The sequence below is a fragment of the Salvelinus fontinalis genome, chromosome 31, assembly GCF_029448725.1.
Source record: "Salvelinus fontinalis isolate EN_2023a chromosome 31, ASM2944872v1, whole genome shotgun sequence".
Lineage (NCBI taxonomy): Eukaryota > Metazoa > Chordata > Actinopteri > Salmoniformes > Salmonidae > Salvelinus > Salvelinus fontinalis.
This window is the reverse complement of record NC_074695.1, coordinates 22,816,273-22,842,017: the sequence shown is the minus strand read 5'-3', so window position 1 is coordinate 22,842,017 and position 25,745 is coordinate 22,816,273. Positions and strand designations below refer to the sequence as shown.

Genomic DNA, 25,745 nt, shown 5'->3' with positions numbered 1-25,745 from the left:
TCTTATAACTGCTTTGCTCAACTGTAAGCTTTGTTCAAATTTCTCATTCGATTTTTATATCTTGCTATTTGTCCCATCTTATTATTACCATAGGCCTCACATGTTTTGGGGTTATTCAAAAACAACTTTGAACTTTCTGAGGACCTAGAACTGATCTTGAAATAGCGCGGTAGGATAAATCTATCATGCGTTAAACTGAAAGAGTGGCTTACTAGGCCAAGTCATATTCATATAAAATGTAGAGAAAATAGACAATTTGAGTTTCTATAACAATATGACATCTGAGTGTCCGCTATAAAAAATTGACTTCGGCTATTGGCCCAGATCATCCTACGTTTATTGGAGAGAGAAAATAACAAAACATTTCTGACCGGGTCTTTTGCACTGCCTTGTTGAGACTAGCTCTGTCTTAAATGTTTTCTTTATCCAATTCTGATCAGAGTAATTGTTTGATATTGGTATATTTTCTTTTACTGAAAACAATTTTCTGGTCTGATTTTTTTTAAATATTTTTTATATGTACTTGCCCTGGACAAGCCTTAATGTCAAGCCTCAACTAATCATGAGATATAGGCCTATTTACCACCCCCGTAATACGTTTTGACGTTGAATGAGTCAACAGATATTTCGCCTAGTGTAACGACCAAATTATATTAGTAGGGTAGAGGCCAGCGAGAATAGAATGAAGTTAGGCGAAAGGGTTTACATGTCTGTGCTCAGCATGTCCTTGTTAAGAGATTACCGATGCTAAGGGATGGTTTGTTTCTGCAAATCAAATTGTATTGGTCACACACACATATTTTGCAGTAGTGTTCCTAGTGTTCCTTTATTAAAGTGGCCAGAGATTCCAGGGTGGTAGCCGGCTAGTGATGGCTATTTAACAATCTGATGGCCTTGAGATTTAAGCTGTTTTTCAGTCTCTCGGTCCCAGCTTTGATGCACCTTTACTGACCTTGCCTTCTGGGTGGTAGTGAGTGTAAACGCCAAACGGATGCTTCACATTGATATGTCCGGTGAAATATCTGTCTCATTGTTCTATCTGTGGTTTAATTGTTTTGAATACACCATCCTGTCCGTCTGCAACCTGTTTGAACAACAGCCTGTTCACTTTAGATTTTGAAATCAAGTGGCCTACCTGGATAAGAAGATTAGCATTTCTCAGAATGAGAACGAGTTGTCAAGTCAATTCCTTATACAGTGGGGAGAATAAGTATTTGATACACTGCCGATTTTGCAGGTTTTCCTACTTACAAAGCATGTAGAGGTCTGTAATTTATCATCGGTACACTTCAACTGTGAGAGACGGAATCTAAAACAAAAATCCAGAAAATCACATTGTATGATTTTTAAGTAATTAATTTGCATTTTATTGCATGACGTAAGTATTTGATCACCTACCAACCAGTAAGAATTCCGGCTCTCACAGACCTGTTAGTTTTTCTTTAAGAAGCCCTCCTGTTCTCCACTCATTACCTGTATTAACTGTACCTGTTTGAACTCGTTACCTGTATAAAAGACACCTGTCCACACACTCAATCAAACAGACTCCAACCTCTCCACAATGGCCAAGACCAAAGAGCTGTGTAAGGACATCAGCGATAAAATTGTAGACCTGCACAAGGCTGGGATGGGTTACAGGACAATAGGCAAGCAGCTTGGTGAGAAGGCAACAACTGTTGGCGCAATTATTAGAAAATGAAAGAAGTTCAAGATGATGGTCAATCACCCTCGGTCTGGGGATCCATGCAAGATCTCACCTCGTGGGGCATCAATGATCATGAGGAAGGTGAGGGATCAGCCCAGAACTACACGGCAGGACCTGGTCAATGACCTGAAGAGAGCTGGGACCACAGTCTCAAAGAAAACCATTAGTAACACACTACGCCGTCATGGATTAAAATCCCCCTACTCAAGCCAGCACATGTCCAGGCCCGTCTGAAGTTTGCCAATGACCATCTGGATGATCCAGAGGAGGAATGGGAGAAGGTCGTGTGGTCTGATGAGACAAAAATATAGCTTTTTGGTCTAAACTCCACTCGCCGTGTTTGGAGGAAGAAGAAGGATGTGTACAACCCCAAGAACACCATCCCAACCGTGAAGCATGGAGGTGGAAACATCATTCTTTGGGGATGCTTTTCTGCAAAGGGGACAGGACGACTGCACCGTATTGAGGGGAGGATGGATGGGGCCATGTATCGCGAGATCTTGGCCAACAACCTCCTACCCTCAGTAAGAGCATTGAAGATGGGTCGTGGCTGGATCTTCCAGCATGACAACGACCCGAAACACACAGCCAGGGCAACTAAGGAGTGGCTCCGTAAGAAGCATCTCAAGGTCCTGGAGTGGCCTAGCCAGTCTCCAGACCTGAACCCAATAGAAAATCTTTGGAGGGAGCTGAAAGTCCGTATTGCCCAGCGACAGCCCCGAAACCTGAAGTATTTGGAGAAGATCTGTATAGAGGAGTGGGCCAAAATCCCTGCTGCAGTGTGTGCAAACCTGGTCAAGAACTACAGGAAACGTATGATCTCTGTAATTGCAAACAAAGGTTTCTGTACCAAATATTAAGGTCTGCTTTTCTGATGTATCAAATACTTATGTCATGCAATAAAATGCAAATTAATTACTTAAAAATCATACAATGTGATTTTCTGGATTTTTGTTTTAGATTCCGTTTCTCACAGTTGAAGTGTACCTATGATAAAAAATTACAGACCTCTACGTGCTTTGTAAGTAGGAAAACCTGCAAAATCGGCAGTGTATCAAATACTTGTTCTCCCCACTGTATAAATGCATGTTATGCTCATTGCACATTTATAAAACACGGACTAGACCGCTAACACCCAACAGTATGTGGCTATAATGCTGCTAGCGCACAAAATAAACAAAATAAATGTTCCACAATCATTTTTTGATACTCCCATTTTTGTAGGGTCTGCTCTGTTCTAAATTTTGAAAGTTGAGACATGTAAAGGGTTTCGTTAGAAGGGAAATCGACTGATTTCTAATGGACCAAACATCAAATGCAAATAGCGAGTTGAAACTGCTTGTTGTCAGAGAGGAAGAAGGGATCTTTTGTCTTTGTTGTTGAGTGGCAGGGGGAGGGGCTTGGTATCTGTTTTCGAGTGGGAAGGTGCACAGTTTACTCAGCACAGAAGGAACGAAGGAGATACAAGCATTTGAAACATCGCGCTAAAACATAAATTCAAATTAGTTTGATTATATATCATACCAGACTGGTTTGAGCTAGGGCAGTAGCAGCACCAGGCAGTCTCAGTAATCCTTCCCTGGCTAGTGACATGGGGTGTTGTCCTTGTGCATGGCTGCTCAACAGACATGATTAGAGACAGCTTCTCATGGGATTCTACAATCTTTTTCCTACCATGTCCAATCCATCCAACCCTCACACAGTCATGGTCAGTGGTTCTGTGTGTGGTCCATATCCAGTAGTGACAGTTTATTTCATTGACTTATTTTCTAGACAGACTGGTGATGTCTACTGTCATTTGAAAGAATATATTCCTCTTTGGCTTGTCCCATAGATTAAACTGGTTTGTATTACCACATTCTCAACTGAGGAAATGTAGGCCTAAGTTATGCATGGGATGTACTAAAGACTGCTCAGATTTCGACAGCCGGTCTGTGGAGTCGTATTTCCACTGGCACAGATATACATCTTTGTTGTTTTGGGTCTAAGTAAAAAGTGCTGCGTTTTCAGTACATGTGCCACTTGGCACTGTGTTGTAGTTTTCACCCCATTGATAGACCTTGTGCCATACAGACCACCATATGGTGGTCACCCAACCAACTCTCTATACAAATAAATGGTGCCCTTTTTTGTTTTTGTCTGTCTGTGTCTGTAGGCTCTGGCAGAGTCTGTGAACCACCACAAGCGTGCAGCAGCAGATGGGGAGACCCGGGAGGAGTGCCTGCTGCAGGAAACTGCCAGCAAGGAGGCTGCCATGGCAACCAGCATGGCTGAGCTTCAGGCCGAGTTACGGCAGGCGCGTATCACTCTGGGCAACGCTCACGCAGAGATCGACCGTCTGGCTGGCCTCTCCTCCCAGCTAAAGAAGGTATAAATATACGGCCTACCCATTCACTGAGATACTGAATGCTTTACACACCAATATTTTCTTGCGTATGGAAAGATAAAACTCTATTTAATGTCATTTGTTCATCTCTCCATTCAACTCAAATGTAGGTATTCCTAGTATTAGTCAAATAAGGAAATACTTTACGCCCTTAATTGTGTGTTAATGTTTAGTAAGGAGCAATGTGCAGTGCTTCCATAACGTTAAAGTGTAATTAGTTCCACTGAGAGCGTGTTTGTGTTCACAGGAGTGTGAGTGTTGGGAGGCGGAGAAGGGCCACATGAGGAATGAGATGAAGGAGTATAAGGTGCGGGAGCTCCGGCAGCTCCAGGACAACAGTGAGCTGGAGGAGGAGAACACCTGTCTGCAGAAACAGGTGTCTGTACTCAAGCAGAACCAGGTCAGAGTCTCTCCCTTCTCACCACTCACCTCACTGATAATCAACCATAGAAATAGAATGAATAGAAAGGGTGTCTCCATTCAAGTCAATTTTATTTAAATGAACCTTTTATTTTATCAGGGTGTCACACTGAGACCAAGGTCTCTTTTACAGATGAGCCCTGAACTACAGAAAATACACACATCAAATACAGAATGCAATCAGAAAGATGGCATAATGGGTAATGATAGACACTTAAGTGTACAAAATTTTTGGAACAGCATCCCAATATTGAGTTGCACCCCCTTTTGCCCTCAGAACAGCCATGCCCCAATTGTTTGGGGCATGGACTCTACAAGTTTACAAGATGTCGAAAGCGTTCCACAGGGATGCTGGCCCAGGTTGACTCCAATGCTTCCCACAGTTGTCAAGTTGGCTGGATGTCCTTTGGGTGGTGGAACCTTATTGATACATGGGAAACTGTTGAGCATGAAAAACCCAGCAGCGTTGCAGTTCTTGACAAACCGGTGCGCCTGGCAACAACTACCATACCCCGTTTAAAGGCACTTAAATCTTTTGTCTTGTCCATTCACCCTCTGAATAGCACACATACACAATCCATGTCTCAATTGTCTCGAGGCTTAAAAGTCCTTCTTTAACCTGTCTCCTCCCCTTCATCTACACTGATTGAAGTGGATTTTAAAGGTGACATAAATAAGGGATCATAGTTTTCACCTGGTCAGTCTATGTTATGGGAAGAGAAGGTGTTCCTAATGATATGTACGCTCTGTGTCCACCTAATTTTTAAAACTCTTTTAAACGACTAAAGCCAAACGTGGAAACTATAGATATAACTTCCTCCGCGCTTGCGCATTATCATAATTCATATGTGCCTCACTAGAAATCCTTGCATTAGCATTTCTGTTAGCTGATACGTCATGACAAAAAATACCATATTGACAAAAAATACCATATGTCCTGTTAATGTGCCTTGACCTTGTAGCCTAAACTGTAGAGGGGGAAAAAAACAACTGATCCAAATGGTTGTCCAATCGCAGGCAGGCAAGTTATTTCAAAATTAATATGCATTCAAAACATCAGGCTTTTGAGAGGTTATTCAAATGACACGCTATTCACTGCAGTTGACAGCGTAGACTAGAGTTTTGTACTCACTTGAAAATAATAATAACATTCTTCATTACATTGTCTTGTAGCCTAGAAGGATATATTTCTTGTCCCTAAAAAAACTGTAACGTTAGGGTAGCTTTTCGAGCTGCGTACCTGGGAACTGTGAGGGAGTGCACTCAGCGCAGCCTCAGGAGCCCAAAGTGAAGGCTACCTATGATTTTGTTATCTGATTAACATTCACTGTTAACTTATTTTTCTTACACTTTGATATGGAAATATTTAGCTAATGAATGGCCTAATATCTAGCTAATATTTACTTCGGCTGCACATCAGTAGGCTCTCTCTTCCAGCTGTTCCCATGCGCAACAGGCTATAAGCTACGCAAGCCTCTCCGTAATAGGCCATTGCTCTTGTCATTAAATCCCAGGAAAAGCTATAGGCTACAAAAGCTATAGGATATTTATTTTGCAACTTTTTTTATGCTTGGCCTAATAGTCTATTTGGGGAAAGAAGCAGGCTTGCTCTTGCTAATTGCTTAATGTAAAACAGGCCTACAGCATAGAAAATACAGAGATGAGCACAGTGAAAAAGAAGACCTAAAGGAATTGACAACCATTGGAAAAATAACAATTGAGCATCGAGGCAATGACAATTGAGCATCGAGGCAATGACATGCTGTAAAAGATGCGCAGGCTAAACAGAGTTTGTTGTTGAATTGCTACGTTTAAATACGAGTTACTATATTTTTCATTAGGTCTGTATGTACAGTGCATTCGGAAAGTATTCACACCCCTTGACTTTTTCCACATTTTGTTACGTTACAGTCTTATTCTTAAATGGATAAAAAAAAATACAATTTTATCTCATCAATCTACACACAATATCCCATAATGACAAAGCAAAAACAGGTTTATAGACATTTTTGCAAATGTATTAAAAATGTACAACTGAAATATTACATTTACATAAGTATTCAGACCTATCTTTGGCAGCGATTACAGCCTTGAGTCTTCTTGGGTATGTCGCTAAAAGCTTGGCACACCTGTATTTGGGAAGTTTCTCCCATTCCTCTCTGCAGATCCTCTCATGGATCTTTGAGCACATCAAAAAAGGTCTGATACTGGTATACCATCAAGCCCTGGTGTTTTTTCAGACTGAGGCAATCAAATATTTTCAAAGTTCCTCTTCTGTAAATTGGCCTTCACACAGGTCTTTCTGTAAATTTGTTCAATTTACATTATTATTATGAAAGAAATCCTTAGTTAACATCATTCAGTGGAAATGGAGACTGAAAAGAGAACATGCAGAAAATATTTTGCTTCCTCTTTCATAATATAATTTGGTGACTCATGAATGACTCAATTTAACGACTTTCTGCAAATTATTTTTGGTAGCATTTCAGTTGAAGATTTTAAAAAGTTTTCAATTTTCCATCCAATTTCCTTTATTTTTGTAATAAATTACACTTAATCATTCTTGAATAAGTACCTCCATTTCTTTGTTTTTCCTCTAACCTATTTTGAGCCACTAGTACAGTTTCCATTACCATCTACCTGCACTGTTATTTCCTTTATTAGTCTAATCTCTTTTGACCTAAACTGATTTTGTTTTAATGATGACTATTGTATTGAATGGCCTCTAAAACTACATTTAAGTGTCCCATACAATAAGGGGATCTGCTGTACCTATGTTGTGCAAAAAAAAGTCCATTCTGAATTATTTTGTCTTAGTTAAGAACAAATTGTCATGCAATATCCCCTTCTACGTGGAAATTCTGTAAGAATTATATGGAAGCCAATTAGATGGTTTGATCACATTCGGTCTCCTATTAATACTTTTTAAACTTTTGATGCCAGCAAGAACGAGACTAGGAAGTAATCAAGACGGCTAGCTTGATTAAGCCTCCTCCATGTATATCTCCCTAGGTCAGGGGTTTTCAGCCTCCATATATCCACTAGTTCTATTGTATCCATGATCTTCGTGATCTGCTTAAGTGCTTGAGGGTGATAGTTTGTAGTGTGATTTCTTTTGTGATCCATTGAGGTACTTAAAACCGTATTATAATCTCCCACCATAATATATTAATTAGTTGCTTGTGAGCTCAATAGATTATTATATATATTTTCGAAGAAGTGTGCATCATCATCATATGGCCCATATAGATGAATTAGCCAGATCTGTCAGATACATTGAAGTATTATTTGCAGTTGTCACTATTACAATGAAAACACCATGAAAACCCTGAATGGTCTGAACCAGTATCTGTGCTTTAGACCTCATGAATGGTCTTGTTACCACAATAGGCAGATTGCCATAGGATGCGTTGATCAGTTGATTGACTGGTGTAGGACTGTAGAATGATAAACTTTACTCTAGTGTGGATGCTCACCAATGTTTTGAAGTTATTTAGCCTGTAGTTTATTATTACAGTTATTGTTGTAGTTATTGGATTGGTGGATGGCCCAACACAACTAGCATTATTATCACAACAGAACTAGCCTACTAGTAAGTCTAGCTAATGTTAGTGAACTTGAATGAAATAAATATAAAATTGCACTTGTACACTTGTTTACTTGACTTTTATACTCTATAAATTGACTCTTTTAAAATAATTGACTCTGGCAAGTTTACCACCAGCGAGCTGCAGTATGGAAGTAAAGCTGAAGTCGAATCCATCACTTCCATTGTTTGGCTGTGCCCATAGCAATGTAAAAAAAAAAAAATGGTGGAAATGGGATAATGATGACATATCGGGTGGACTGGCAGCCATTTTGAGTGTAACAATGCCAGGAAGTAAAAGCAGGAAGTGTACCCTTCAATCTGTGCTGTGATTTTGTTGAGTCAACTCAACTGAAATTACAAAAAAGACATTCCATTGCATGAGTCACATCAGTTAGCATCATTTGAAGCAACATTCTACTTTATTAGCATGGCAACCCAGCATCAATTTATAGAACATTCCAAAATACCCTGGAAATGATTCCATCACAATACCAGGCAGCCATAATCCCAGTCGGTATTAGATAGAACATTGCGGCCCTGCCCGCCTGTGGGGAAAACAACCTGTGGTTACCTAGGTTACCCCATTGGCTCACAATTTTCTGGTCTGCTTGTTTTAGTCAATTATGAAACGACATTTAAGAAAAGTGCAACATGTCTAAAAATTACTTTTCAACATTGCTTGCTCCTGGGCATTCTCACTACTTAGAAAAACATAATATTGAAGGGCTTCCCTTTTGCCCCTTTTCATGATGGTGTTAGCAGCTACGCGAGTGCTAGCGAGCTACAGACCGGAACATTGTTTGCCAAGACCAACATCACAAACAGACTATACAGCTACAAGTAGTGAGTGGTGTTTCAAACAAACTATTCTAAACAAGTTAAATGTCTTTACCTGTGATTTGAAATATTTTCCACACACACACAATAGCTATGTGTAGTCTGCTTGGACACTGGGTCCCCGCTCTCCAGTGCCGAATTGCCTGAAGCATCTTCTCTTCTCGCAGGCTCCATTACCCTACGTGGGTTTTTTGACCTGGTTACATGTACATGGAACAACACAGCAGCTTTTTGGCATGTTTTGTCATTTTTGTATAACCAAAAATGAACAGCAAAGTTGGTTCTTTTACCCTGGGAGGTCAATGGGAAAGAATGTTTGTGGGCGTGGTCGAGGGGAATTCCTTATTATGACATGAGTATTGCGAGCGTACCCATGAGTTTACCAGTCAAATTGACTGGGTTAGAGCTTCCAAGCCCATTCTATTCATTCTATTTCTATGTAATCAACACTCGGGTAACAACAGAGCTGTGTTCAGTATGAAGAACATCTTTTGAAACTGAGAATATAGCTGAACTTGTCCAATATGATTGTAGTTTTCTATTGAATGACGTTTAACCGCAGTGTGCCCTACTGAACAAACCCTGGTCTCCCATCAACAGCCAGTTTGGGACTTGGGCCAGAATACTCCTACTCTTCCCAAAAGGGTCATGGAATGCATACCCAGATTTACTCAGAACCTTGTGTAACCGCTGAAAAATGTGCCATGTCATACCAAACAGTAGGAATGTGTTTATTTCTTAATGGACAATAGCAGGTTCCAGATCATTCTGTGGTTGGTTGGTTTCTATTCTTCCTGTCCATTTGAGTCTCCATCTCCTGCTGGGTTTAGTATCTGAGGATTCTTTCCCAGTGGTTCATGAATAAGGGCTAGCCTTGTCTGGTGTATGTTCTGAGTTTGGCTGACAGTGCCTTGACTGTGTTTTCCCCTGTCAATCTGTCTTGACCCACACTCATTGTTGGGGAGTCCTCTCAGTTGATGTGAGACAATGGCATCGCTCCAGTGGGACTTCTCAGTGAATAATCAGAAGAGATAAGATTCTCATCCTGGTCACGCGTAGGCCTACTATAAATGTGACGTAAACTCTGCTAACTCGTTTGTCAGTTTACTCATGAGTTGGCCAAGTAGTGCAGATCAATTATTCAAAAGGTTTTAAAATATTTTACCAACTGCCAGCCATAAGTAACTGATGTAGAACATTCCTGTCGGTGTTCTATGGTCAAGAGTAATAATAATCTATGCATTTTACGGTTACATATTCCTAGTCCAGTACCACCCAACAGACATGACAAGATAAGATTCACTTTTATTGTTCCTTAAGGAAAATTTGTCCGGAACATTCAAAACACTACTCCCACAGTGTTAACATACTCAGGCCTACTCTTTTTGAGTCTCTGTCCTCACATGCCCCCTCTCTTGTCATCTGCAGGTGGAGTTTGAGGCGGTGAAGTTGGAGCTCACCCACAAGGAGGAGCAGGATGAGGTTCTCCGGGCCCAGCTGGAAGAGGCGGCGCAGCTGAGGGAGATCGCTGAGCATCAACTGGACGAGGCCCTGGAGGCCCTGAAAGAGGAGAGGGAGCAAAAGAACAGCCTGAGGAGGGAGCTCTCAGCCCTGGCCCTCAACCCCTTCGACTCTGTGGGCAACCTGGAGCTGCACCTGGAGCAGCTGGATGACAGTGGCGACAGCGGAGGGGGCCAGAGGAGCTCTGAGGACCAGGAGCACGACCAGGACAGCGGTTACAACAATGGCCCAGGGTCTGGTTGCGCTCCTACTAATCCTAACCTCAAGGCAAACGGGCACGTCCAGCGCTTCTCCACCCCCAGGAACAGTGATGTGTTCCTGAGGCCTGCCCCTGGCCTGGTGTCTGACCTTCTCAGTGAGCTGCACCTCTCAGACAGCCAGAAGCTCAAACAGCAGCTCATGCAGGTAAACAACAGGCTCATATCCACAGAGATTCCATTAAATTACTTTATGCAGGCCTAGAATTTCGTGATTTTAGGGGAAGGGCCATTTGGCCTTCAAGAGGTGCCCAATCTTTCAGGTGGGGCGTTAAACAGGTGTCCTGACTCTGTGGTCACTAAAGATCCCATGGCACTTATTGTAAGAGTATGGGTGTTAACCCTGGTCTCCTGGCTAAATTCCCAATCTGGCCCCTTATACCATCATGGCCATCTAATTATGCACAGCTTCCAATTGTCTCTATCATACCCCTCTCTGCCCTGTAATTATCCTCCAGGTCGTTGCTGTAAATATGAATGTTTTCTCAGTCATCTTACCTGGTGAAATAAGGGTAAAACATATATATTTCAGGTCACAGAGGCCATCTACTAGGGCACCAAGGCCATTAACCAAAATAGCCAATTAAATTTATTTGAAAACTGACAAACACTAGCTATTCCTTTAAGAAAATAATACTGTAAGTGTATGTTAATGTACATAAATAATTAGCCTACGTGTAGGTGTTAGCCAGTGCGTATTGGCTACAGCCTGTCATGTCCAGAGCGATGTTGACATGGAGGTGCTTGAAAGTGTGTGTGTATACATACATACATACATACATACATACATACATACATACATACATACATACATACATACATACATACATACATACATACATACATACATACATACATACACTTAGGTTGGAGTCATTAAAACTAGTTTTTCAACCACTCCACACATTTCTTGTTAACAAACTATAGTTTTGGCAAGTCGGTTAGGACATCTACTTTGTGCATGACAGAAGTAAATTTTAACAACAATTGTTTACAGACAGATTATTTTACTTGTATCACAATTCCAGTGGGTCAGAAGTTTACATACACTAAGTTGACTGTGCCTTTAAACAGCTTGGAAAATTCCAGAAAATTGTCATGGCTTTAGAAGCTTCTGATAGGTTAATTGACATCATTTGAGTCAATTGGAGGTGTACCTGTGGATGTATTTCAAGGCCTACCTTCAAACTCAGTGCCTCTTTGCTTGACATCATGGGAAAATCAAAAGAAATCAGCCAATACCTCAGAAAAAAAATTGTAGACCTTCACAAGTCTGGTTCATTCTTGGGAGCAATTTCCAAATGCCTGAAGGTACCTCGTTCCTCTGTACAAACAATAGTATGCAAGTATAAACACATGGTACCACGCAGCCGTCATACTGCTCAGGAAGGAGACGCATTCTGTCTCCTAGAGATGAACGTACTTTGGTGCGAAAAGTGCAAATCAATCTCAGAACAGCAGTAAAGGACCTTGTGAAGATGCTGGAGGAAACGCGTACAAAAGTATCTATATCCACAGTAAAACGAGTCCTATATCGACGTTACCTGAAAGGCCGCTCGGCAAGGAAGAAGCCACTGCTCCAAAACCGCCATAAAAAAAAACTGACTGGTTTGCAACTGCACATGGGGACAAAGATCGTACTTTTTGGAGAAATGTCCTCTGGTCTGATGGAACAAAAATAAAACTGTTTGGCTATAATGAACATCGTTATATTTGGAGGGAAAAGGAGGAGGCTTGCAAGCCGAAGAACACCATCCCAACCGTGAAGCACGGGGGTGGCAGCAGCATGTTGTAGGGATGCTTTACTGCATGAGGGACTGGTGCATGAGGGACTGGTGCACTAGTTGGCATTGAGGCAGGAAAATTGTGGATATAGTGATGCAATATCTCAAGACATCCGTCAGGAAGTTAAAGCTTGGTCGCAAATGGGTCTTCCAAATGGACAATGACCCCAAGCATACTTCCGAAGTTGTGGCAAAATGGCTTAAGGACAACAAAGTCAAGGTATTGGAGTGGCTATCACAAAGCCCTGATCTCAATCCTATAGAAAATGTGTGGGCAGAACTGAAAAAGCGTGTACGAGTAAGGAGGCCTACAAACCTGACTCAGTTACACAATCTCTGTCAGGAGGAATGGGACAAAATTCACCCAACTTATTGTGGGAAGCTTGTGGAAGGCTACCTGAAACGTTTGACCCAAGTTAAACAATTTAAAGGCAATGCTATCAAATACTAATTGAGTATATGTAAACTTCTGACCCACTGGGAATGTGATGAAAGAAATAAAAGCTGAAATAAATTATTCTCTCTATTCTTAAAATAAAGTGGTGATCCTAACTGATTTAAGACAGGGATTTTTTTACTCAGATTAAATGTCAGTAATTGTGAAAACTGAGTTTAAATGTATTTGTCTAAGGTGTATGTGTACTTCCGACTTCAACTGCATATACACTAAATGCCAGTCATGTTTGAGAAATATAATGTAGGATCATTATTAATATCTAAAGGCTTGATTCTGTCGACATACTTGAGCCATGTTCGTTCCGAAAGGCCAATGCCTGTTGCTCACTGCAACATCGCCCACCTTGCAATCTGAGCGGAGGCAGTCAACATTTTGAAGCGATTGAACCATAAATGTAATTGTTTAAACCTGCTATTTTTTTGTAATTTCATGAGGTATGTCTTACCATGTTTTTACCATGGGATTTTTTTATGAACACTTTCTCATAAGCCATCGAAACCAGTAATTCTCTCATGTTCGCAACGTTCTTTCATGTCCAGCAACCCAAGACACAATCCTAGTCATATTAACCACCCATGCTTGTTGTCTTTAGATCATTCTACATTTCTGAAGGTTATTTTACTCTCTGTCATATGAAACCGCTCGCATTTGCGGTGCACTTTTGAGAATGGTGTTTTACCGCTAATTGCATTTTGGAGCATTCACGCTAATAGTGTACTGCCGTGTGCACATCGCAGCGCTTATAATGTGAAGAAATAGACTAATAGTTAATCAAACATTTTTAAGCTAAACGTTTCTTAGAAAACGTTTCTCAGCCTCATTTCTTAGAAAATATTTTTTGATGTATAGTGGTTGTATGAATGTCGGATCAATCGCGTCCCACAACTGTCCCAGAGTATGTTTGGAATATTTATTTCTCGCACAGGACAAGCTGACCAATAGAATAGGTCAACTTTTGTACTATGGGGATAGTATATTGACAAAGGCTAGTGCTTTTGCTGTTCATTAGGCCTACTCATCTTGTTGGCTAACACAGTATATGTGGACAGTTTTTCTAATATCTTCAATATGCACCTAGGAATTCAATAAGAGGGATGCGTGCAGTTGCGTCCCGATTTCTGTCTTCACTTGTAGCCTGTTTCGGAGCTGTGATACCTGTGAGAAGGACCCGATCACGTGACGGGCATTGGCTAATAAGAATTTAGATATTTGAGAGAGCCTTGTGAGTGAGAGGTGCTTCAGAGACCGATGATTGGCAGCCTGGAGAAGGGATTTAGAATGATTATGTTTAGCAGGCACATTCTGTATAATGTATACTAACTCACTTCAAGGAATCATCTGTTTACATTTTCTTTCAGTGAAGAATTGTTTAAATGCAACCACATTGAAACAGACATGGTCTGTAGACCACGTGTCAATGCCTAGATTTAGCTCTGCTCTAATTATGCTACTTGTCCTTTGGGCTTGTACTTTCTATGAGATTATGAAGGTTTCAGGCAGGTTAGTTTTGCATGACTGAGAGGCAGGCCTGCTATGTTTGCTGTTTCCGGCTATAGACCACATCCTGCTACAAATAGAATTGGATCACTCAATGAGTCTCTCTCGTGACTACTGACAGTAAAGGTTCAAATGGCTCAACAAAGGCCGTATTGCACATTAAATTGGCACTTTCCTACACATTCCTATAGCTCTGCTCAGTCTTTCCTACACATTCCTATAGCTCTGCTCAGTCTTTCCTACACATTCCTATAGCTCTGCTCAGTCTTTCCTACACATTCCTATAGCTCTGCTCAGTCTTTCCTACACATTCCTATAGCTCTGCTCCGAACTCTTGTTGCCGTTGGTCAACGATTTCCATTATGTAAATAAATGCAGTGCTTGACTTGTACTGAAATAGGTGCTTGCACTCATTTTGAGTGCCGGTATTGTTTATTTATAAACAATACCAAACAATACCGGCACTCAAAAGGAGTGCAATGCATTTGAGCTAATATTCTGTAAGAGGTGCAGGGTCTCGAGCACTAGAAAATGTGAGGTGCCTGTAAGTTCCAATGAGTTCCTGCTCAAGTCCAGCACTGTGTAAATGTATAATGCACTTAGCTGGAGGTTGGTATTGCTGTTGCTCACCACAAGCCCAGCAGGTGTTATAAGAGTACTTGAGTGGGTTGAGCCAGTGCTGCTCCACTACATAAATAATAAATTAGTTAGATGAAAAGGCACTCCAGGGCGAAATGTATGTTAACCGTCTGAGAGAACATCTCTTGTCTCACTGAGAAGAAATATCAACCTGTTGAAATATATAACTGACATCACTTGTCTAGTGCTGAATGTGTTGTTCAGTGCAGTCGCCTGAATTCTTGGTACAGTACAGTAAATAATCTGTCAGGAAACTCAAAATTAAAAATGCCATGTTTTGCTTTTACTATACATTTAGCAATCTATGAAGCAAATACCTGTTTTAAGCAATGGTTCTGGAACAAAGTGGCACTTGTAAATAACTGGAAAATATGTAATTCCATCTATTATACACTACCAGTCAAACGTTTTAGAACACCTACTCATTCAATGGTTTTTCTTTATTTTTACTGTTTTCTACATTGTAGAATAGTAGTGAAGACATCAAAACTATGAAATAACATCTGGAAGGAATCATGTAGTAACCAAAAAAGTGTTAAACAAATGTAAATATATTTTATATTTGTGATTCTTCAAATAGCCTCCCTTTGCCTTGATGACAGCTTTGCACACTCTTGGCATTCTCTCAACCAGCTTCATGAGGTAGTCATCTGGAATGCATTTCAATTAACAGGTGTGCATTCTTAAGTTAATGTGTGGAATTTCTTTCCTTGGTGTTTGAGCCAATCAGTTGTGTTGTGACATGGTAGGGGTGGTATACAGAAGATAGCCCTATTTGGTAAAAGACCAAGTCCATATTATGGCAAGAATGAGAGAATGCCAAGTGTGCAAAGCTGTAAAATATATGTTGATTTGTTGAACACTTTTTTGATTACTACATGATTCCATATGTGTTATTTAATAGTTTTGATGTCTTCACTATTATTATACAATGTAGAAAATAGGAAAAATAAAGAAAAACCCTTGAATGAGTAGCTGTTCTAAAAGTTTGGACCGGTAGTGTATATTTAGCAGTATGAAGCCAAAAATTAAGCAATGGTTTTCAGTCCTTTTTTATGTTCTTCTCTTTCTCTAGGCTGAGAGGGATAAGACTGGTCTGGCCAACACGGTCCAGGACCTCCAGAGGCAGTTGGAGCTGTCCCAGCAGGCCTTCAGTGAGCAGGAAGACAAGGTGGGCTCCCTGACCCAGCAGCTGGAGGCCGTGCAACTGCAGAAACACATCCTGCCCCAGGGGAAGGCAGCAGGTGACCGGGGGGACGGCAGCAGCAGGACCCTGGAGAACGGTGCGGATAACTACGACTATGAGCTGGACGTAAAGAGCACTGAGGTGCTGGAGGCCCGGATGAAGGCGGCCGGCGAGGAGCTGCTGAAGCTGCGTGAGGAGCTGTCCCAGGCAGGGAAACGTTACTCGGCCCTGGAGCAGCGCTGCCGGCAGGAGAAGGAGCGATGGAGGGGAGAGGCCCATGAGCTGGCTGAGAAGATCCGCCAGTGCATCAAGTCCAGCCGGCAGGACCAGGAGCGCATCAGCGAGCTGGAGAAGGAGATCGGAGCGACGAGGAAAGTGGCTACTGATTCTGAGGGTCATCTCAGCGTGGCACAGGAGGAGCTCCTGGCCTTCTCTGAGGAGCTGGCCAACCTCTACCACCACATCTGTGTGTGCAACAACCTCACGCCCAAACGCGTCACCCTGGACTACTACCGTGACGGGGCCAGGGGCCAGTCAGGGGGGAGTGGAGGGAGGTCCAACCACCTGCACCCCCATCACGGACGTAACAAGCGCCGCTCCAACGAGTTGTTTGCGAAAGCAGTGCATGGAGGAGATGGAGACAGTAGGCCTGGTACTCCCCAGGACTCCCGTGACAACTCCCCCTCGACACGCTGCTCCTCCCCCACCCCAGTCTGCCCTGGCTCCCCCACGCTGGACTTCAGGGACCCCTCCAACGTACGTAACCTGGTGGCTGTCATCCGCTGCCAAATCAAACACCTCCAGGTACGAGTGCCGCCACCATATTGTCTTCCACTAAACATACATATTTAATGGAGGGTTCATTAATAAACACACGTTTTTTTTCTTTTATCTTTTACCAGATCTAATGTGTTAGTCTCCTACATTCATTTCACATTCCCACAAAGTGTTTCCTTTCAAATGGTACCAAGAATATGCATATCCTTGCTTCAGGTCCTGAGCTATAGGCAGTTAGATTTGGGTATGTCATTTTAGGTGAAAATTGAAAACAAGGGTTGGATCCTTAAGAGGTTGTCATAGTATGCCGTGCTGAATTCTGGTCCCACGGTACAAAATGTATTATTTGGCTTCTTTCGGAAAGCTGTTAAGCAGAATGTCTGGCGCTTGGTATTATTTGGGAAGTAGATATCTGGGAACTGTAGTGTAGTAGACTACTAATACTACATATGAGAGATATTTTGGATAATTCTTACATTGCTTTAGTTCGGTGGAAAGACCTATTCAGGCACAGGTGTTTCCTGAGTGGTCCATCATGTCAGTGAAACTGAAAGTATGCTGAATAACGTCACTAAGGCAATAAGCACTTGTCATGCCTGTTTCCCTCAGGTGGCGGTGGACCTGTGTCGCCACCGGGGCACGCTGCCCTATTCGGGAGGGATCAGCTGTGGAGGGGAGCTGGAAAGTGAGGCCCTCACGGAGGAGGTGCTGAAGCTCAAGTCTCTCCTCAGCACCAAGAGAGAACAGATCGCCACTCTCAGGACTGTCCTCAAAGCCAACAAACAGGTAACGAATTACAACAAACAAGGTCATGCAATGGACACGTCAAGTTGAACACGCACACATACAGACACGACACACACAACCATCAGCCTCAGATGGGTCACTTACTGTGCAACAAAATGTACAGACATGACTATCATAATTGGTCTTACCAAATGGTCACCAATGAGGTGTAGTTCTATTTTTGTCTTGAAAAGAAGTTTAATCTTATTTTTTCATTGAGGGTCTGGGGCTGACTGACTCTCAGCCTGACGTGTCCATGACCTGTAATCCTCAGACCAAAGTCACTAGATAATGTCCTGACTCGATAACAACTGAACATCCAATCAGACTTTTCCTCTGGTCTTTCTATTTTTTTGTATCCTGTTCTGTTTTCTTGGCTTGTCGATAAAGCCTTGGGTATCTGACCCATAGCAACACCAGTAAGGTCTGTCTTCTGACTGCTAGAACCATCAGTCTGCCTGGAGGGGATGTTCCTCGTTCAATTGTCTCATATTTGTTTGTGATCTATATATATTTTTCTATGAAAACCAAATGATATTCCCTAAAAAGAGGGGTGAAGGGGTAGGTGAGACATGATTGGACGGTCTTGAGTGTAGACTGAGTCAGAGATGGAGTATGATGACGTCTTCCTCAGAGATCTTCCAGTACACTGCTCCTTCCTCCCCCTCTACTCTGTACGCCTCCAGCCCTGGCTGACCTTCTTCTGTCAACCCCTTCACGGTCTCTCTCTCTTCTCTCCTCTTTCCCGCTGTCTCACACACACACACACACAAACTCTAAGGCTAATCTCTGCTCGATTAGGCGAGCCTCTCTGTCACGGGTTAGCCTCTGAATTCAGATGTCTGGCGCTCTTCTATTCCACTGCCACAAAGATTCAGACAACTATGATGTTTTAATAAATTACTATGATAGAACATGTGGTTAACCTTTGTTCCCTTCTAGCACAGTTATGTAAATATGGCCTTTATTTACTTTTTAGTCATTTACCAGACACTCCAGAGCGACTTACAGTAAACAGGGCATACGCTTTCACTTTAGAATTAAGATATTTACCAGTTAATTGTTGGTAATTTTCTTTGACAGGGTCGATGCTGTATTTCTTGTTTCTGTTTAAATAAAGGGTTGGTATTTTCATTGCTAAAAATGTCCCATCTGCCTTTTTTTTTTTTTTTTTTTTTTTTTGGTACGTTGCACTAACAGATGAGCGGTCAACTTTGCCATCTGTTATGTACTTGATGTATTTTCCCCAGCTGTAACAATGAATCCTAATGTTTCTATTCCAGACAGCAGAGTTGGCTCTGAGCAACCTGAAGACCAAGTACGAGACAGAGAAGAGCATGGTGTCTGAGACCATGGTGAAGCTGAGGAACGAGCTTAAGGCCCTGAAGGAGGACGCTGCCACCTTCTCCTCACTGAGGGTGATGTTCGCCAGCCGGTACAGTCATTTATATACTGTCCTTTTTATATTCCCAATCACCAAGAATAACAGCAATCTAGAAACCTGAGTTGGAGGAGTACAGTAACCTCTATTTGTTTGACAATTTCAAAACAGAAATCCTCATCACAAGTGAATACACTATTTCAAGTCTGAGGAAAACACACACAAAAAGGATTTCAGTTGTGTGCGTCAATTGCTGATGTGCTGCAATCAAAAATATACATATTGCATGATGTCCAAATTCCTGTGTTAGGCCTACTCTGAGATTAGCGTTCCAGGCCTATTTTCTACACTGCTGCACATCCACAGACTATCCTCCCTCTGCTGCTGTGAGCAGATCTACACCTAGCAGTGGACTCCAGTGGAACTAATTGTTCTCCATCTTTAAGCAGCTAATCGTCATGTTTGTGCTCCTGTGGCTCATGTTTAGATGAGACAGTCAGACATTCCATGACATGGTAGACTAGAGCTTGGATGCGACCCAAATGGAACCCGTTCCCTAAATAGTGCTCTACTTTTGAGCAGAGCCCTAAGGACCCTGGTCAAAAATAGTGCACTAAATAGGGAAGAGGGTGCTATTTGGGATGCATGCTAGAGCTTCCGCCACTACAGTGTCATCTAATCAGATTACCCCTCTGCAGTCTGCCACAATCCCTCTCCTCACATGCAGGTTAGCACTCACGTGCTACTGCTCTGTTTGGAGCCTCAGCCTGGACCGACCTGTCCGTCGGGTCAGGGAGACTCCACGCAATGGCCCCTTCTCCCCCTCTACTCCACCTCCAACAGTCTCTGTAGGGAAAGCTGCTAGCAACCAAGAGTGGACTGACACCGAGTTAACATGTGCAGAGCCTGCCTCACGTGTGATACTCTGTTTATTGGCAGGCAGATGTGTTTTTCAGTGTTGGCATGTATGTCCTAAACTAGTGTGTGGCCGAACAAAGGCATTTGTTATTTGTGATCGTGTCTGTTGTCGTTGCTTGCACAGTTCTGTACGGCATTGAATACTGTAGCTACTGTTACTGTAGTGATTTCACATTTGGATGCGTTGTTTTTAATGTATCTGTGTTACTATTAGAGGGATGTTAATTTAGCGATTGTTCAGTACTGCAAGCTCAGAAGGGCTTTTAAGGAAAGGAGTATTTTCTCTGAATATGCTTTTTTTCCTGGAAAGACATTAAGCTCTGTCTCTTCACTAGGCATTAAATGAGCTGCCATTTGATTAAGCCTGGTGTTTGAAAGGCCCTCTAATGCAGGGTGCGGCAGAAGCCTACAGTCTGTTGCTACGTCCAGAGACCTTGACTGAAATTTGATTTGGGAAATGTTTTGTAATGGTGCCATCATGTGGTAATATAGAGTGCCTCACACTCAGAAACTCAAACTATTATTCAACTAATTCAGAAATTAAACGTTGCTTTCTTTGTATTTTCTTGGGTTTCTCTCTTCTCTTGGGTTTGTCCCATGTGATCTTACTGTCTGTCTTGTCTTATAAATGGCTGTCATTTTCCTCTGTGTGTTTGTCATAGCTGTTGAGATGATGAGCAATACATTATTCAGATAATGTTTTCTATGTGTGTACAGTTAGTATACATTTTATCTGTCTAACATGTCTACTAAATGTGTGTGATTGTGTTGCTCTAACATGCATGTGTCTCCAGGTGTGACCAGTATGTCACCCAGCTGGATGAGATGCAGAGGCAGCTAGCAGCGGCTGAGGATGAGAAGAAGACCCTGAACTCCCTGCTCCGCATGGCCATCCAGCAGAAGCTAGCCCTGACCCAGCGCCTGGAGGACCTGGAGGCCCCTCTGTCCCCCCACGGCCTCGGCAACAGCCCTCGCCGCGCCAGGGCTAAGGAGCTGGGCACCAAAACGGGCCGGAGCCCCCGACGTAACAGCCCCGTACGGAGCAGGAACAGCCCCCGCTCCAGCCCAGTCCCTAACCCTGTGTCCAGCACCGCCAGCCACCACTTCCGAGCCCTTACCCGCAGCCTCCACACCAGCCCTGTAAGAACCCGGTCTTCCTCCACCACTACTTCCTTCCATCCTGACCCTCTTCCTCCTATATATACCCCTTCCTCCTCTACCCGTACCACTCCCCGACTACGCAGAGCAGCCAAGCTCCCCAGGGATGCCACGTTCATTAGAAGTCGTAGTGTCACTGATGTGTTCCGAGCAGGGTTGCGTCTTTGGGAGGAACAGGATGACACCAAGTCTGACTCCTGTAGAGGGTCTTCCAGCTCCCTGGATAGTGTAGTCTTTGGGAGGGCTCTTGTAAGGGGTGCCAGATGGGCTTCAGGCCCTAATCATGAAGATACCTTTTTCACCAATCACACTTTGTGCTCCTCGTCCTCTGCCTCCAGAGTAAAGTCTTCCTATTCCAGATCGATAGAGAATCCGGCCTCTACCAGGTCTCTCTTTATCCCTTCTGTCAACGTATTAGACCCACAAGGCACTGTTAAGCCAACCTTGGAGGTTTCTGTTCATAGAAAACAACAAAACGTTGTTTACAAATCAAGTTCTTCAGAGTTGGTGTCCACAAGATCTTCCAATTCTTCTCCAACCCCAAGGTGCCTTACAGCAGCTCCCCTCTCTCTCCCAAGTCAGTCCAGTAGGACCAGACGGGCCCCAGGCTCAGAATCAAAGAGTAGGCCTAGTTATAGGGGCACCAGTGATCCTCCTCACCCACAACCAGCCAGGGCTCGTAGTTCACAGCCCAGAGGATCACGCTCACACAACCAATGACGCTTTAGAGTTTTATCAGCATAAGTGCTCAAGAATGTTGCCCAAGTTAGAGAAAGTAGACAAGCAAAATACATTGATTGTCTCCTGATGGCACCACATAGTCTCATAACCTCTTGTTAATACTTAATCTCTTTTTTTTGACCTGTTGTCTTAACTTATTGTTGTGCTGTGTGGATCAGTGACAGTATCCTTTTTCAGTTTGTTTTGGTCCTTCGGTTTATTACTAAATTTCCTTTTTATGTCTCTGTCTCCCCCTGTGTCTGCAGCGGTAAAACCAGTCAGTCGTCACGATCACCCCAACCCCCCAGTCCTCCACAAGAACCGTGTTCTCCATGTCCACCTCCTGAAACAAACGCCTTCCCTTCCTCCTGAAGTCGTCATTCCTCCAAACACATCCTCTTCATCCCACACCTCCTGAGTCAGCTCCCAGACCTTTCTACTCTACTCATCAGACCCAGTGGACTGGCTGCCCTTTCCGTCTTCCTACCCTCTGTATGGACCCAAGATGCCTACCTGCATGCAACCAGGAAAGGAGAGTTAAAGAAGAAAACATACTCTGATTTTATTTATAATGTTATGAAGTAAAGGACTGTTTTTCTGACCTTCACAGTATTATTTACCCTTTCTTTCAAACTGAAAACCCTGTCCTGCTGTGTTCTCCTGCTGTTGATGTATATTTATGCAAATATATTACATTTTGATGCTGCTGCATAGTTTTTTGACACTAGTGAAGACGTTTAGCCTGGCAACATGCCGAAGTCTGTCTGGCAACGTTCTTCTAGTGTCAGACAGCATCCCCCCTGGACAACTGCTGCAAAGCCTGACCTCCATGGCTGCATCTGAAATGGCACCCTATTCCCTACTGTATATTGTGCACTACTTTTGACCTGGGCTCATGTCGATTTGGTGGAAACTAGTGCAATAGGTAGGGAATAGGTGTGCCGTTTTGGTTTCATGGGCATTTTAAAACACAGCAGCCTTACTAATCATAATTGAAATACTAAATGCACACTGAAGAGTACTGTCTCATGTTTTGAGGTTTATTTATTTCTTTAGCTCTGCATCTTCTACTGGCAGTAACTGTTAAATCCTTCTCTTCGTCCTGTGACTTACCCGACTGTTTGGCTTTGGCCTACCAGCCATGCCCTTCAGTCAGGAGATCAATATCACTGATGGAAATTATTCTTCTGTACCCTCAGCACCTCAGGTTTATATCACAGTTGAATGAACTAGCTAACAAAAAGATGGGAGATATTTGACGGGCATGATTATTTTCAAACTATGCAGATAGCTCTGAGACTGAAGGCCCTGCAGACTGCTGTTTTCCAGGATCTGAGTAAGGAGTGCCTCAAAGGCTGACGGTTCCATAGAAATAGAATTACGAGAACAGACATCTGTGTAATTATATTTCTATGGATTCTAACTATTTAATTCCCCCCTCGTCTCCTGGCAGCAGGGTTGCAGTGGTCGTGGTTCTTCTAATAGATTGTCCCTACTGGACCACACTGCCAGCCTTCTACAGTGCAGGGTCCACGGTGGGGCACATCCACCTTTATATCTAGTAGCCTTAGTGATTTGGCAATTTGTTTTATCATTTAAATATAAGAAAAAAACAGGCTCAAATCAACTTGGTCCAGGTGGGTTTCCGTGCTGTGTTTAGTGAAGGTCAATACATCATGCTAATTGGGGGTTCCAATGTTGAAAACAGTGCCTTGGTTTTCCTCTTGCTCCAGTCATTTCATGTTTAGACTAAATCACCTTTTTAAATATGTTGAACACTGTTGTAGGGATGAGATGTGTAGTTAATTTTTTATATGATTATGGGGTTTTGTTTAGCTTTTCGGGAAACTAATAGGCTCTTTGGTACTTGTTGTAGTTTGTACATTTTCTTTGTCCTTAAACCCCCCCCCCCCCCCTTCTCACTCTTTCACAAATGTGTTTGTACAGGTAGGTGTTTTGTAAATGTAACTGATCATCATACGTCTGTATGTGTGGACAAAATTAATTAGTACATTCATTTTATTTGTCGATAGAACCTAATATGCCCAAATAATCCACATCAATTTCTGTGTATGTAAAGTAAGTTAATTTTGTTGACCTGTGAACGACTTATTGTGTGATGGAGAATAAAGCAACACCACTGTCTAATTGTTGGGTTGATGACATAATAATCTTACTGTGTGTTTTCTTTGCCTTTATGATTAATACTTCAAGATCCTTCCCCTAATATGGCAAGTCAAAAGTTGAGGCAATACATCTTTTGAAGCAAGTTGTGTCCAATTTATTTGAAGTTTCATTTGTTACATTGTATCTACTCCGTTGGATTTGCCCAACTTATTGTGATTGGTTCAATTAACTCCAGGCCCTTCTCCCTATACCGGGTGCGTAGAGTGAAGTTAAACCTGTTATATCAGCAGAAAAAAGTATTATTTGTAATCAGCCGGCAAATTCATTGAAGTTCCTTTTTATAGTAATTGTAAACAATACCGGTATATTTGTATGCATTGGTTCTGACGTTTTTTTTCTTAGAATAACCTGCAAAAAAGTGGATACCGCACTGGGCCGTGCATTTAGGAAAATGGTTGAACTAATGGAGAGAAGAAATGTAAAGATCAAAGCTGTGAATTAAATTACAGGTCGGCAGCGATACCTTTACCTGCTGCTTCCTCAACAACTGCAGCTCAGACATTAGGTTGGAGGCAAGAAGCGTCCCAAGGAGCCATTTCCGGCCGATCGTACTCCTCCACCGACCCAAAAGCAGATCATAGGACATACCTATGGGCACGTTGTAATGAGATGAAACGATAAGTGGTAGCGAACTTAGTTTTCCTTTGTCAGAAATCCCCCTATCACTCTCCGTCAGGTAGGCTAAACTTTAAGGGATTCCCATCATTTGTAATGTGCATCCACTTATGGTGACATACATTGCTTACAATGTGCAACTAGAGCCATTTGGGTGCTGATGGGGAAGGATTCAGTACTCCCCATCAGTTACTGATGTGAGTTTTGTCATCTGTCGGTTGAAGACAATATGCACAAGGATCGTATCAGTTCATCCTCTTCTAGACTAGTGCTGTAACAGTTCATCTTTAGGTTTGAAAGTGGGTCAAACATGACAGCTGGATGGCAGTCCTGTCAGTCATTAGTCTTGTTCTGAGAAAATGGAATTGTTGAAACCAACACTCATCCAGGGAATATCAAAACAACCTCAGGACTATGGTCTGGTCTAAATGCAATTTCAGAATGTGGGGGTCTTTTTAATCTGAGTCTGTGTTTGCTGTGTAACTGATATGATTGCTCAGGAATAACAGGGAGCACAAAAAAATATGCATTGTTGAAATCCTTACAATTCACACAAAATAAGTCAGTAATTTTGCTAATCTTTTTGGTCCAGTGATCTATCTTATAAACACATTTTGCTGTTTGTTTTTGTGTGTGGGCAAAAGTAAATTTGCCTCTTCAAATCCTGTACAGTATTTGAAATGTCTTACCCCATATGATTCCCTGTAATCCTGTTGTTGCTTGCCTAAACTTTGTTCTTTGCTTCAGGTACATAGTCATTGTGCACTCCGGTTGGCAGCACCTCAAACTGATTAGTACTGAAAATGTAAGTCCTTAAATCGTATAAAGCTGTAGTTATGTCCGTTGTTCCATTTGGCACTGAGCAAATTTCAGGTCTTTGAAAATTCTGTGCAACTTCCAGAGCACGTTGACTGTAAACACTGAG

General features: G+C 42.4%; 1 protein-coding gene across 1 annotated transcript in view; it reads left to right on the top strand.

Moving 5' to 3' along the window:
* LOC129829833 (protein bicaudal D homolog 2-like) overlaps positions 1-24,189 on the top strand; it is a 31,795-nt gene extending 7,606 nt beyond the window's left edge. The window contains exons 3-10 of the mRNA XM_055891793.1: positions 3,861-4,073; positions 4,339-4,491; positions 10,366-10,863; positions 16,168-17,082; positions 17,665-17,841; positions 19,125-19,276; positions 20,935-21,280; positions 22,285-24,189. Coding sequence (XP_055747768.1) covers positions 3,861-4,073; positions 4,339-4,491; positions 10,366-10,863; positions 16,168-17,082; positions 17,665-17,841; positions 19,125-19,276; positions 20,935-21,280; positions 22,285-22,290 — 2,460 coding nt within the window. The 3' untranslated portion in view covers positions 22,291-24,189. The remainder of the gene's footprint in view (positions 1-3,860; positions 4,074-4,338; positions 4,492-10,365; positions 10,864-16,167; positions 17,083-17,664; positions 17,842-19,124; positions 19,277-20,934; positions 21,281-22,284) is intronic.
* Positions 24,190-25,745: the final 1,556 nt, after the last annotated feature.